The sequence below is a fragment of the Bacillus rossius genome, chromosome 1, assembly GCF_032445375.1.
Source record: "Bacillus rossius redtenbacheri isolate Brsri chromosome 1, Brsri_v3, whole genome shotgun sequence".
In the NCBI taxonomy this organism is placed as follows: domain Eukaryota; kingdom Metazoa; phylum Arthropoda; class Insecta; order Phasmatodea; family Bacillidae; genus Bacillus; species Bacillus rossius.
The window spans coordinates 262,148,507-262,162,446 of record NC_086330.1 but is presented as its reverse complement, the minus strand read 5'-3'; the positions used below and the strand labels follow the sequence as shown (position 1 = coordinate 262,162,446).

Here is a 13,940-nt window from a genome sequence, read left to right as displayed (position 1 = left end):
CAACCAAATCGAGGAATTAATCTGAGCTGAAATTAAACTTGCTTCAGGAATAAGACATGTGCATCAACTGGCAAAATAATGGCGAAAGCAAAATAATGATGAACTCTATCTAAGAACATTTAGTTGTACTCATTCAAGTGAAAGCCATCATCCCTACAAATAATGTGATTTCTGCAAACCCAAGTACAAAGTTTTTACATTGCACATGACAGGAAACACTAAATCCAAAGCTAAGGAAGCACAACCACCTTCACAGTCATCTAAAAAACTTGAATCATCACTTGTAACTTTGCCATCTTGTAGTAGCAGGAGTTCCTCTGTTTCTGCACTAGATGATAGAGAAGAAGGAATTTTGATTGATGATTATAACAGAGGAGATGGAATTTCTGTTGGTGATTGGGTGGCTGTTCTATTTGAAAAATCTTGGTACCCAGGACAAGTTACGATTGTTGAGGTGACTATTGAAAGGCGAAACTTGAAAATCAAATTTATGGGTAGGTCCAGAACTGTACTTTCTAAATCATTTTACTATAAAGAGTCCCGCGACAGTCATCAGAATATTTGTTCTGATGAAATAATATGTAAAATTTCACCTCCTCAACCAAAAGGAAAATATGAGCGTACATTTTTTTTTTCACAAACTGAATCATGTTGATTTCTTTGAGAGGTTGGTAATCTCTACTGACATATGAATGTAACATTGTTTTGAGTTTTAAAGCAAATTTTAAGTTTATGTCATTAAGCAAAATGGGACTAACTTAAAGATTCAGTGCTGCTACTTCTGAAAATAGTGTTAAGCTTTTCTTTGGCAAAGATACTAATGTGAAAATACAAAATTGTGATTTTTGTTTTGTTTAACATAATAATTACGTTTTACATTTACATACAAATTGTTTCAAACTAACTACAGTGCATTTTTTGTTTCTTTTGGCTTGTTTTTTATTTTGTTATTTGCATATTTGTAGTGTATTTATGGTTTTTGATGCATTTATCATTGCTGTATCGTATAATTGTGCACTGTGTGTTTGTTTCATAATTTAAAACTGTCTCTCAGATGTCACTTGTAACATAGTCTCCATCAACGTGTCACATAGCCTACTCTAATGTGTCAAGGTGTCCATTAACTGTCTCAATTGTCCCCTTGCCTGTCACACCTGTCCCATTAACTGTCACAACTGTCCCCACTAGTTATTTATTTCTAATATTAACAATTATTATTTCGTGAACATGTAAATAACACAAATATATTGCAGACGCATATATATAGCAGAAAAAAAAATTATAATTTGTACTTGAAAACGTAATGAAATATTACGGAATATAATACATTTTTATTTTTTATTTTTATTTGTTTTCCATTAAAATAAAATTTTTTTTTGCACAAAATTATGTCCCCAAATAAGTTATTGTATATATTTATTATACATTACTTCCTTGTGTTTAATTTGTGCTATAATTGCACTAATTTTAAACATAATTTATAAATCTTTATGAAAACTAATGTAGGGGACAGTAGTGACGCAATTATGCAATTACTTCGCATTTAGAGAGGCAAAAGATTCCAAAAACAGGTTAAACAACGGAGCGACTATTATTTCAGGGAAATTGAATATTTAGTAATTATAAATAACGTCAGCATAAGCTTAGAAAAAATATTTGAATATTAAACTTTGGTGAGTATCAAAAGTTCAAGTTGACAAAGAATGACCCATATATAAAATATATTTTTATTTTAACTTTTTTGCTCATACACATAAGGTGGAATGTACAGCCTACTAAAATAATGTGGCCTTTATTTATTTGGAATTTTGAAAGTTATGGTTACTATGTACGAAAGTTGCTGTTATAGTGGGGTTTGGGAATGTGTATCACTACCTTGTAGTGAGGGTAAAGAGCCATAACGAAAAAAAGGTAGGTGCCCTAAGCTCCTAGCGGCATTTGAATGCGCGAATGAAGTGTCGGAATGCCTAAATGATGTAGTACACGGCATCTTGAGAGGAAAGAGAGAAATAATGAAAGTATTACATTTGTAATAAATGAGAGAATACTCTAGAAGACTTGTGTTGCCTGTTCGGAACGAACAGGCGGGCAATGTTACAACGACTCTGGTGTCAATGATGACCAGCCAGGCCGCGCGCCTGCCGGCAGGCTGGTCGCGATGCAGGTAGCACCCATCCATCCAATACCGCTACACACCTAATCCGATTAGCAGCGGCGTCTCGTTACCCCCTTTCCCTACCACAACATTTTCCCATCGAGTCTGGGGAATTGTCTGCGGCTCTCGTGGTTTCAGCATGTTCCCAAAGCTCCGTCTGGTCACCATTGTTCACACAGTTCCGATTGTTAATTCGGGGGTTATGATGATGCAACAAAAAGAAACGAGATCTTTACAGGCAGGATGTGGCAGGTATATAAACGGAGAGACTGATTTGTGAGGGCAGTGAAGTGAAGAGGGTGAGTGACCCCTTGGTGAACGGTAGCAGATGCTGAGCGGCGAACTTCGTGTGCGAAGAAAAATGCATCGGGGAATGGAGGATCAGGGTGTTGTGTATGCGACGGACGAGTGCAAGATAAGAGGCCACAGTGGACAGAATAAACTGGGGACTTAATGGAAATTTGTGGGCGACATAAAGGCTACTTTCAATCTATCCCATTCCAGGAATTATGAGAGTAACCAGTACAACAAAAAAATAAGTAGTGAAAGAAGTTGGTGCAGGTTTTTTTATATCAAGTTCATATATACAAAGAGAAAATTTGATATCTATTTACAGCGTACTGATTACAGCAGTAGGTATTCCTAACAGAAAAAAAAATTTTTTTTTAAATAACTAATTGCTAACTTTTTATTTTAAGAAAGTAGTTTACACCATCAAACATTTAAAGTACCGAAAAAATTTTATTTTCATAAAATAGGTTTCTTTACTAATTATAGTGTAACTAGATTTACATCATAATCATATTTTATACTAGTGCACATGTGTGACTTGCTTCTCACAAAATAAACTAATAACGACTGGACGATTATGTGATGGTAATTCTGCAAACTGCATTGCATTACTTGGCAGCAAATGACCCAGAACCATTTGGAGTAACAATCTGACAGCATATGTCAAAGTAACGGTGCCAAAACGACGTCATTAGCGATGGATAAGGTGTGAAATGATGAGTCTGAGTAAGAAATGTAAAAAAATGCATATAAAATGTAAATTTAAATGCAAAAAAGACTAACAATGTACATCTATGCAGAAAGGTCAAGATTTAAGTATAAATACTCCGAACAACTCCCTGCTTATAAATCAAAGTTTTACCCACTGACAATGAAACCATCCTGATGGAAGGCAAGTGATCTGATGATTCACCAGCCAGTCTGAAAAGAAATACAGTTATTGGTGATAGTTACTTAAAACAATTAAATATTTGACAAAACTCTGTTCTGGAATAAAAAACCAAATATGTTTTAAAGCAAGTATACACATAAGTATTCACCATGTTGCAAAAGAAAACAACTGATGAAATGAGCAAAAAATAGTTGTTATTCGTTTCTGACCAACCACAAGCACACCAATCCGGTAAAAAAACTAAAAAGAAGGTAACGGCCCGCAGCACAGACTGGTCATTCCAAAGATTGCCTGGAGAATGAACAAAGTGCTAGCTAGGTCACGAGCAACTAGGTTGAGGGTGGAGTCATGTCAAGTTCTCCAGCCCGCTGCAACTCAGGTGGGATGATCAAATGTCACTTGACCTTAGCTTTCCGGTCCTGCTACTTCGATGCCACCTGTTCCAACCAAGCCCAGCATGCCCCTCACACAACTGTTAGCTTCAAACCTTGTATAAGATTTTTTTTCTTTCCAAAATAAATCTTTCCCACACCCCGTTCTTAAATTCCATTACAAAATCTGTCAAATGTTTCCATGTTTTTGTCCACATATAAGTGGCAGCGCTGTTTGAGGCACCCCGATAAGGTTGCACGCTCACACACTTACAGCGTTTGATCTAATATAATTTTATATTCCCAAAGAAAATATCAGAAAACGTTAATGACCTGCTTCGAGAATAGTTTGGTTGAATTTATTAATTAAGTTAGTATGAAACGAAACACAAATATACACTCTAAAAATAAATTTTGATTAGAGAGGACTATCACTCCTTTGAGAAGGGGGGGGGGATATTCCCCTCTCTAGGAACTACACTTGTCTCCAGAGTATAAAACGTTTAACTAAATGTATAAAAAATATATCTATACCTACAGACATAACAAAAAATATTTTTCGTAACATAGAGTTGGTTTCTATTTCGAATTTGTAAAAGTGAAGAAACATTACAATGTTAGTAACTACATGTAAATGAAATATTGAGCTTGTGTAATATTTAAGAGGTAATGAGGCCTGAGTCGTTAAAACTTGAGGAAGTTTGGCACCTTGTGATTACAACAGTTTAATTGCTACTGTTAAACGACACGAGGCAAGCCATGCCAGCACTTCACGGCGCGATGTTGTCCAGGATCCAGCCGAGGTACGCCGTCACCCTGGTGTACACGCTGGGGGAGTACTTGGCGCCGCAGGGCACGGACCCGAACGACACCACGCCGATCTGGAAGGTCTGGACGCTGGAGCGGGCTGGAGCCTGCAGAGTCTCCATGAGGGGACCGCCGCTGTCGCCCTTGCAGGCGTCCTTGCCCATGTCGACGCCGGCGCACAGCTGGGTGTGGTCCAGGGGCCGCACCTCCTTCTCCTGGCGGGAGTCGCAGTCGGGCAGTGGCATGCTGAGGATGCCCGTGAACTGCAGCACTGGACTGCCGTCCGAATCGTCTGGAATCACAAGTCGCTCACTTGCTGACGCAACCAAACACATTCGGTAATTTCCCCGAGCACAGACCCGGATTTAAAGCCAGTTTGGGCGGTATTCCACGACGTTCGGGTAAGGTAGCTAATAAGCACTTCCTTGTTGGAATACAACCGTATCTTAACTCGCTGGCCTTATTCCAGAACATGTTCAAATTGAATATCAGTAAGAAAACAAATCAGTAGTATGTAAATGGGGCTCCGGGCACATGGCGCTGGTGCGTGGTGCCTGGTACCGACCGCCATCTTGGATTGTGACGTCACAGCGGTCATCTTGGATGACCTTGACATTTCACCTTCAAAATTTGCCAAAATTTGCTCAAAATTCCTCAAAATTCGCCAAAAACACTCCAACAGCTCCAAAAACTCAAATTCGCGCCATCAGGTCTATCTAAATTTGGCTACAATGCTCCATTTACCCATCGGCTTCAAGTCCTCCAAGAGCTCCAACACGTAATGTTCACGCAATTGACACGCAATGTACACACAGTACACATAGGAAACGGAATGATCGCACAGTACACACAGTGCACACAGGAAACGGCATGAACACACAGTACATACAGTTACACATGAAACGGAACGAACACACAATGTTCACGCAATTGACGCACAGTACACTCATTGTACACGTAATGTACGCAATGACCACACAACATTCACGCAGTTCAAACGTTTGATGAAAACGAAGTACATTATTTGGAAGCATAATCATCGAAAAAGAAGCACATTTGGAAGCACAATCACAAAAAGGAAGCACATTTGGAAGCACAGTCACTAAAAGAAAGCACATTTAGAAGCACAATCGCAAAGAAGAAGGACATTCGGAAGCACAATCACAAAAAGGAAGCACATTTAGAAGCACAGTCACTAAAAGAAAGCACATTTAGAAGCACAATCGCAAAGAAGGACATTCGGAAGCACAATCACAAAAAGGAAGCCCATTGGGAAGCACAATAAAAAAAAGGAAGTACATTTGGAAGCACAATCAACTAAAGGAAGCACAATCGGAAGCACATTCAACAAAAAGGAAGCACATCTAACGAAAAGGACGTACATTTTCACGAACATTCAATTCAGTAGGTTACGTTCGTTAATTTTACGTTAGGATACAATGCCTCCATCAGTCATTAACTACGACAGTGTTTTGGCTCCAAGAATCAATCACGTCATACTAGTTGACAATATATATATGTTGGCATAAGTGGTAGGAGGTCTGTCTGACAGCGGTTTCCGTGGAGGAAGGATCGGTCGTCATTTTTATTTTTTAGCCCTCACCGGGTTGGAACCGAGGACTCCGAGTTCCATGACATAAGTGTACATTTGTTTTTAAATTTTATTTATTATATTTTTATTATTCAATTCGATTGATTAATTTATTTCAAATTTTTTAATTTTTACCCGATTTTCTAACATAAAAAATACTGATTATCAAGATGGTGGCCGTAACGGAAATTGCAAAGGTGACGTCATAATCCAAGAAAGTGGTCATAATCCTAGACGATGTGAGAGGTTTATCAGAGGCTTTAGACATGGATGCTTAAGCCTCTTTTAGGACATTGTGTTCTTTCTAAGGCAAACAATATTTTGAGGTTTTCTTAGTCCTAATTTTCAAATTGTGGATTTTTTGAGAATTTTTTGCGGTATTTTTTTTCTCCAAAAAAATTGAGTTTTTAGCGAATTTTGAGAAATTTTGGGCAACTTTTGAAGTACAAAGGTCATAGTCAAAGGTCAAGTTCATCCAAGATGGCCGCCGTGACGTCACAATCCAAGATGGCGGTTGGCACCAGGCACCACGCGCCAGCGCTATGTGCCTGTAGCCCCATTTACATACTACTCAAATCGGCAAACGTTTTAATAAACGGTGCCCTACGCGAGGTTAGAAACTGGTTCCAACGCATTCTAGTGGACGTTTCGCAACCATCGATACAATTTTTACGGAAAAAAATACTACAGATAACTGCAAAATAGAACCGCCTTTCTTATTTTCCCAAGTACTTTTAATGTTGTGAATTTTTCTTTTATAATATTTCGACTGTACCATGCAAGTTGTCAAGCAAGAAGTGTATTTATCTTTGCACATTACTGAAGATGACGAAGACAGTGCGGACGAATCGCGAAATTGCACGTTGTTGCTTACTACCACACGATGTATAATGGTGGGCCCGTCCAAATGTGGCAAAAAACACGTACTATTGAATCTGATGGAGGAATCAAACGGCCTTACGTTCAAAAATGTGTACCTCTATTCCAAGAATGTTGCAGCAGGAAAAGTACCAGCGCATAGCTTTGATTCTATGATCGGTGGACGGCCTGGAGTATTTTCCGTTTACCGATAATGCGGATGTGCTGCCTCCTAGCAAAGCAAGAGCCAATTCAGTGATGGTTTTCGACGACGTCGTGTGCGAGAGGCAAGGCATAATTCAAAAGTACTTTTCCATGGGCAGATACGCCAAAGTAAAATGCATTTACCTATGTCAGATGTACAGTCGTATACCGAAACATATGCTAAAAGACAACGTGATCATCGTAGTACTTTTTTTGAATGGACGAACTTAATTTACATAACGTTTATGACGATCACGTAAACAAAGACATGATTTTCCAGAAATTCAAAGACATGTGCTTATTGTGTTGGAAAAACGAGCACGGATTCATAGTTATAGTCACGGACTGGCCTCTATATAAGGGCAGGTACAGACAAGGTTTCGATCAGTTTATTGTCAAACATATAGTATTTCGAAATTCGGTCGTAGCAGTGCACTACCAAACTGCATCCTGTTCTCGAGTCTCATTACGCCGATATCAGGAAATATATTTCATTACTGACTCAAAGAGTAGAAAGTGTGAAAAACGAATAAATAAAGTACTTGCTAGCAATCGACCAGCGCATGGAAGCCTTGGATTCTAGAATTCTCGACATGCAGTGGCGTAGCCAGGATTTGGGTATGGGGGGTGTTAAGAAGCATGCCCCCCCCCCGTATTAAAGCGGGGGGCCGGGGGTCTTCCCCCGGGAAAATTTGAATTTTAAGGTGTAAAATAGTGGTATTTTGGCTGTTTTCGGTACTTAAATTTAAATATTGTAATGGTAAAATTGTTATTAATTTTTAATATGAAATTTTTTGAGTGATGAATAAGAAATTTAATTAAATATTTAGGGCTAAAAGGGGGGGGGGGGTTGAACTCCTGTCGACATGACATGATATAAGTTTGGAATGCGCAAAGATATGACGATCTGAGGACTTTTAAAAGTAGCCTGAATGCATCACTAACTCATTTGGCAACAAAAAAAACTGATTATGCTAAGCACAGCGAAGAAGTTTCTGCGGACGAATAAAAATTATAAAATGAAGTATTGCAATATGTTTTCAGCCAGTACAATGTCGGACTTGGCCAGAGATCTTGCTATAAAGTCTGTTCGTGAAAAAATATCTACTTGCTAGAAGAGCCAAACTTGCACGTGAAATAGAAAATGAGATATTTAAACCAATCACTTGTCGTCTCGACGAAGTTAAAATAAGGAAGAACCAACCATAAAGAAAGAAGTTGATGACAAGATGCCTACTACAAAGAGGAAATATGAATGACCTTATGAAGAAGAGGACATTACGAATATAGAGTCTTTGCACGAGAACAAATTATAAAAGCAAGGACTAGTTAATGCAATCGTCTGCCCATACTTCAGATCTTTCATGAGTCGGAATAATGACACAACCTACATAGTGTACAGAAAAAATAATAGGTGAATCCTCGGTGTTAAAGAAAGACTTTTTACCACGAAATATATTTGCGTAGAAGAGTACAAAACACGGGAATTCCGGCCTGTAGGAATTTCTGTTTCGTAGGGAACCTAAAGGCTATTCCCAGGAAGATTTGAAAGAGTGTAAAAAGCTTCTAGAAACAATTCCTGCACATTTTCGTGATAACGACCCAGTAAGCGGCATATATAAAGACGAAGATCATGAAATATCGACATCCTCAACAATATCTTCAGTGTACTAAAATTACATGGTGAAGGTTTTAAAAAGTTAGAAAGTGGTCTGAGCTTTGTCTATGTATATTGGGACAACCCAGACGAATTGGTACACAGGCTAAGAATAGTACTTGCTTCGCTTAGTGCAGGAAACTATTCGCACAGTCTCCATACTCGAAGAACTGTGGGAAGCCGGCTACATAGAATGAGTCGAATCGGAATTGCTCGTGAACTTCACACTCCTATAAAACGGAAATATATTCGTCACAAAATCGTAGTAAGTGGATTTAAGGAGTTATTCCAGGCGGACCTTGCTGAAATGATACCATACTCCCGAATGAATAAAGGTTTTAAGTATATGTTGACAGTCATCGATGTGTATAACAAGTTCGCTTGGACCATACCTGTGAAATCGAAGAATGTTTTCACTTAACCAAGACCAATACAAACATTATGCGTGATGGACGTGTACCTACGCACCTGCAAACGCATCTCGGCATAGAATTCTACAATGCCTACTTCAAGGCTTTAATGAAGAATTTTTGCACCAAACAATAATGTCATAGTAATGTCAAAGCCTCTGTTGTCGAAAGGTTTTACTAAACTTTGCGCACCAACATGTGGCGACAATTTACGGCTAACGAAAATTACAAGTGGCTTGATATCTTTCCGAAACTAATAAGCCAATACAATTCTACAGTGCATTCTACTACGAAAATTAAGCCCAAGACGTAAAGAGGATCACTTGCTTCAAACAGTGTTTACTAACACGAAAACCTAAAGCTAACGTCAATTACATTGTGCGGATTTCGAATCATAAATACGTCTTTGAGAAAGGTTTCACCGCGAATTGGAGTCCCGAACTTTTCTTTGTGACCTATGTTCGAGAATTGGTGCCTAGGACCTACCACCTCAAAGTTTTAATCCATAACCCTTTTCGTGGTGGCTTTTATGCCGAACAACTTCAGTCTACAATGTATCCCGATATGTACTTGGTGGAGAAGATTCTCAAACGAAGAAATGGTCCATAATACTTTAAGTGGTGGGGCTTCCTACATCGTTTTAATTCGTGGGTAGCAAATGCAGAAATCGAGAAACACTTGTAATTTGCTTTTTTTTTGTTCTTTTAGAAATTATGAATTCTGTAATAAATTGTTATTTGTAAATTTGTGGTGTTTTTATTTCTCGAAACTATCATTTTATTAGTAATCTTTGTATCAGTCAGGGATCGAACAAAGGCTATCAAATCATTTATTATTTAACAAGTGATTTTGTTGATGAAATTGGAATTTTTCTCCAAATTTATAGCTTAATAATGAAAGATTTTCATCATGGAGACCAAATTTCAAGATGGCGGATGCTGCAGTAACAAATTATTCCTGTACTCTAGCGGGAAAAAAAAAGAAATAATATGGTGGCATCAGCCTCTAGCAGAGTAAAAGAAAATAGCGGCCTCCAGAAGACGAAAAACAATATGGCCGCCAAGACGTAATCTTAGCTGGCGGAATATTTGCTATGGCGTTAGTGGTGAGACTTCAGTATGCCAGTGGTTTGCGTGAAAAGATAGGTCACGATTTTTAATCGAATGAAATCGCCGGATTTTAACGTAGTAAATTTTTTTATTTATAAATTTTATTATTAAAATATTATTAAGTTATTTTTTATGAATTTCAAAATTTTTCCCCGAATTTCTAGCTCAAAACAAATTCTAAATTTCAAAATGGTGGAATTTTTTAAAAATAGCGGACGTTTTAAAAAATGATGAAAGTTAATTTTATCAAAATTTAATTAATTTTTTATAAGTTAAAAAAAATCACTTTTATTGGGTGAAAATTACAAACAATCTGACAACCATAACGAAAAGTGCAACACTAGGGAGTGAGGCATTCGATTCCAAGATGGTGGAAAAATCATAGAATTTAAAGATGGTGGAAAAACCAAATGTTGGATCCAATTTGGCCGCCGGGGTCAATGTAAAGGTCAAGGTCATCCGAGTTGTCCACAGTGACATCATGATCGTCGGACATTGACCCCACCCCCACACCTCAACCTGGAACCTGCTGCAGGAGCCCCTTTTATATACTACTGACTTGGTTCCATGGTAAGAAATACCAAACTGAGTACTAACCTTACATCAGGATAAAAAAAAAACCACAAAAATTATAATAATTTCGATAAACGACACGCCAACAGGACAGGCCTTCTCATAGTGACTGATAGCATCGAGAGGAATAAGTTGAGGCGTTCCCCTGGCCATGGCAGCACCTCACCACCTCAGTAGCCCCTGCGACCACTTTGCCCGCCATGGCCACTTTGTCCGGCTCTCCCCCACTTCAAAAAATGTATAAAATAGTATCTTAGATACTTTATTCTAATCGATCATCTAACATGGTGTTGGTATGAATCAGGTTAAACAGTGATTTAACAAGAAAGTAATAGTGTCAATTAATGCCAGATTATATCTGACATTTGCTTCCCAAGTATCCCAATTATCCGACATTGGCCTCAAAATGCCAGTCAAATTAATAATGCTTTGACAGTATATTTTTAGACCGGATCGTTCAACCAATATAGGAATCAATACTCAATAACTAGACCGAATCAAGAGAACTTTTGTATTTATAAAAAAACAGTCTTGTTTATAAAAAGCAATGTTAGTACTTAAAAAAAAATGATTCTCAGATCTTCAGTAACACTTGTTACTGTATAACAGCGTCTGTAATTGGCGCTGTGTGCAAACAGTTTACTAAGAAAGATGCATACATTTGGTGGCGCATTTAATTTTTCCTTTAGACATATGCCGGAGAGATATCCATGGCAAAGACCTTTACAATTTGTAATTCCTGGTAGGTATGGTAAATTACAGAACAATATGTCACATTTTATACTTTACTGGTGTATTTAGAAGCGTGGTATAGGAGGAGGCAAACAATTATCCACCCCAGAAAAAAAAAACCGAAAAAATAAAAAAAGTATCTAACATGAAATAAACCTATTAATGATACCAAAATATTTATAACTGCATTACCCTGCAAACACAAAATGTCGTCACCTGTCTACTAGGCGATACAGTAAATATTTTTGTATGTTATTATTTTCCTATTTCGTCTTAAAGGAAGGTAATTTTCTTAAAAATATAATCTTAGCAAATTTTAGCAAATATGATAATATTATGACGAAATAGGAAAATAATTTAATACAAAAATATTTACTGTATCACCTATTTAGAACTGATAGCACTGATTAATGGAGTCAGAAAATAAAATGGAGCTCCTTTGGTTCAAACAGTTATTCGCCCCTCAAAAGAGATGACATGTCTAATTGGCTATATAATATTTTACTGCAAATTAATACTGGAGCGTTTCTCCCATACTTTATGGCAGCAAAGATAAAACATTTACTTACTCAATAATGTTATAAATTCCCAAAAAAATGAAAAAAAATATAGATAATAACCGATACAAACAAAACTTTATTATAACTTATGAAAAAATGTAACTATCAACCCACTTTAAAGCAAATGTTTCTAAACAAGATTTACAAAATTAATAAATAAAAATAGGGCTATTACACTGCCATGAATTATAAAATTGAATAATTATTTGTCTAGTAATTTCTAGTATCATAAGGTATAGTGTTGCAGATATCACTGGATCATCATAATAACATATCTGGAGACAGATATGTTTTAAATTGGTACAAATATATTTCTTTATGTTATTTTTAATTGTTAAAACCAAACAATACAATATGGCCCAAACAATGAATTATTTGTGTACTAAATTTAAACGGGAAAAAGTGCTATGCATGAATATTGAAACACTCACAGTAGTCAGTTTTTCCCCAGCCAGCAATATGGTATTTCTTTTCTTCCAGCCCAGTGACGTTCAGACCAAAAGGAAGGCAGATGGGCCGAATGTACTCTGCGAAAGTAGACAAAGGAACACTAGCAATGTTACGTTTCCTTCATACAAGATCGATGTATATAGGTATGGTTTTACATTATTATGCATGGAACTTAAAATGCTATAATGGAGTCCAGGGTTGAAACATGAGAAAGCTGTATTATTTTTTTAAAATAAGTATGAAATCATGTATTCAGGGTGGGGAAAATTTAGCGGGTAAACAGAGTAGAGTAGACAAGATGTTTCTATGACTCCCGCTAAGTGAAAGCAAAGGCATGAGGCGAAGAAAATGTTCACAACTTAGAATACCTAAACCAACCACAAGGCGAACCCGAGCTCTATCCTCCTTGAGTCTTTAGTTCAGAACAATTTTAACAGTCGTATAACTTACAAGTTGATTTCTGAAAAGCTAGAAAAACCTTACCAGCTACTGAAGAATAACATTGTGTTTTCCGGGATTTATCTTCGGAACTCTCGGATAAAGCCTGGTATTGTAAGTCTTTGATAGAATTATTAAATGCTAAGTTGTATTTGAACAGAGTATAAAATTTGATTAAACAGTCGTTAGTTTTACAACACTAGCTGCAGTAAAACTCGGACATACAAAGTGCTATGAAAATTTTTAGCATCAACAATGAAACTGCTGCAGCCAAATGACCAAGAGTTTTTGTAAGTTTTATTTGCATATATGTTCTTGGAATGATTCTTGCAAAGGGTAAAATTTAAAGTATTTTAGTCATACCCCACTGCTAGTTTGCACTGCATGTCATAGAGAAAACCCGGAGAACGGACAAATAAGGATGAATACACTAACGCACAGAAAACAAGCCCAAATCAGGCGATGTTAAATGTATTGATATCCCAGAAAATTCCGTAGACTTAATTATTCAGAACAATATCACAGTACAAACGAACATTGTGGGCTGACGACGAGACATTTGCAACAAAAACATTAAAAAAAGAGGGTTATCAGAAAAGTTTCCGACATCAATATGAAGATGGAAGCACTCATCAACAAAAATTGGGGAATGTGTTTGCTCATTCTTTGTAATGTACTCTCTGAAATTTAAGTTATTGTAAACATGCATTTGTTTTTTAACAATCGTTTGCGTGAGTCGATGCGCGTGTTTTTGTGAAAATGGAAAATTGATTACCGAGCTGTCATTGAATATTTGTTTTTGAAAGGCTAATACGCCTACGCAAATAAAATACGTTTTGGAC

General features: G+C 37.1%; 1 protein-coding gene across 2 annotated transcripts in view; it reads right to left on the bottom strand.

Annotated features, from left to right (window-relative positions):
- Window positions 1-2,707: 2,707 nt before the first annotated feature.
- LOC134527538 (phenoloxidase-activating factor 3-like) overlaps window positions 2,708-13,940 on the bottom strand; it is a 118,597-nt gene continuing 107,364 nt past the window's right edge. For both annotated transcript variants that reach the window (XM_063360297.1, XM_063360296.1), the window contains exons 6-7: window positions 12,642-12,737; window positions 2,708-4,808 (exon numbers count right to left, since the gene is read on the bottom strand). In XM_063360297.1, coding sequence (XP_063216367.1) covers window positions 4,480-4,808; window positions 12,642-12,737 — 425 coding nt within the window. In that variant the 3' untranslated portion in view covers window positions 2,708-4,479. The remainder of the gene's footprint in view (window positions 4,809-12,641; window positions 12,738-13,940) is intronic.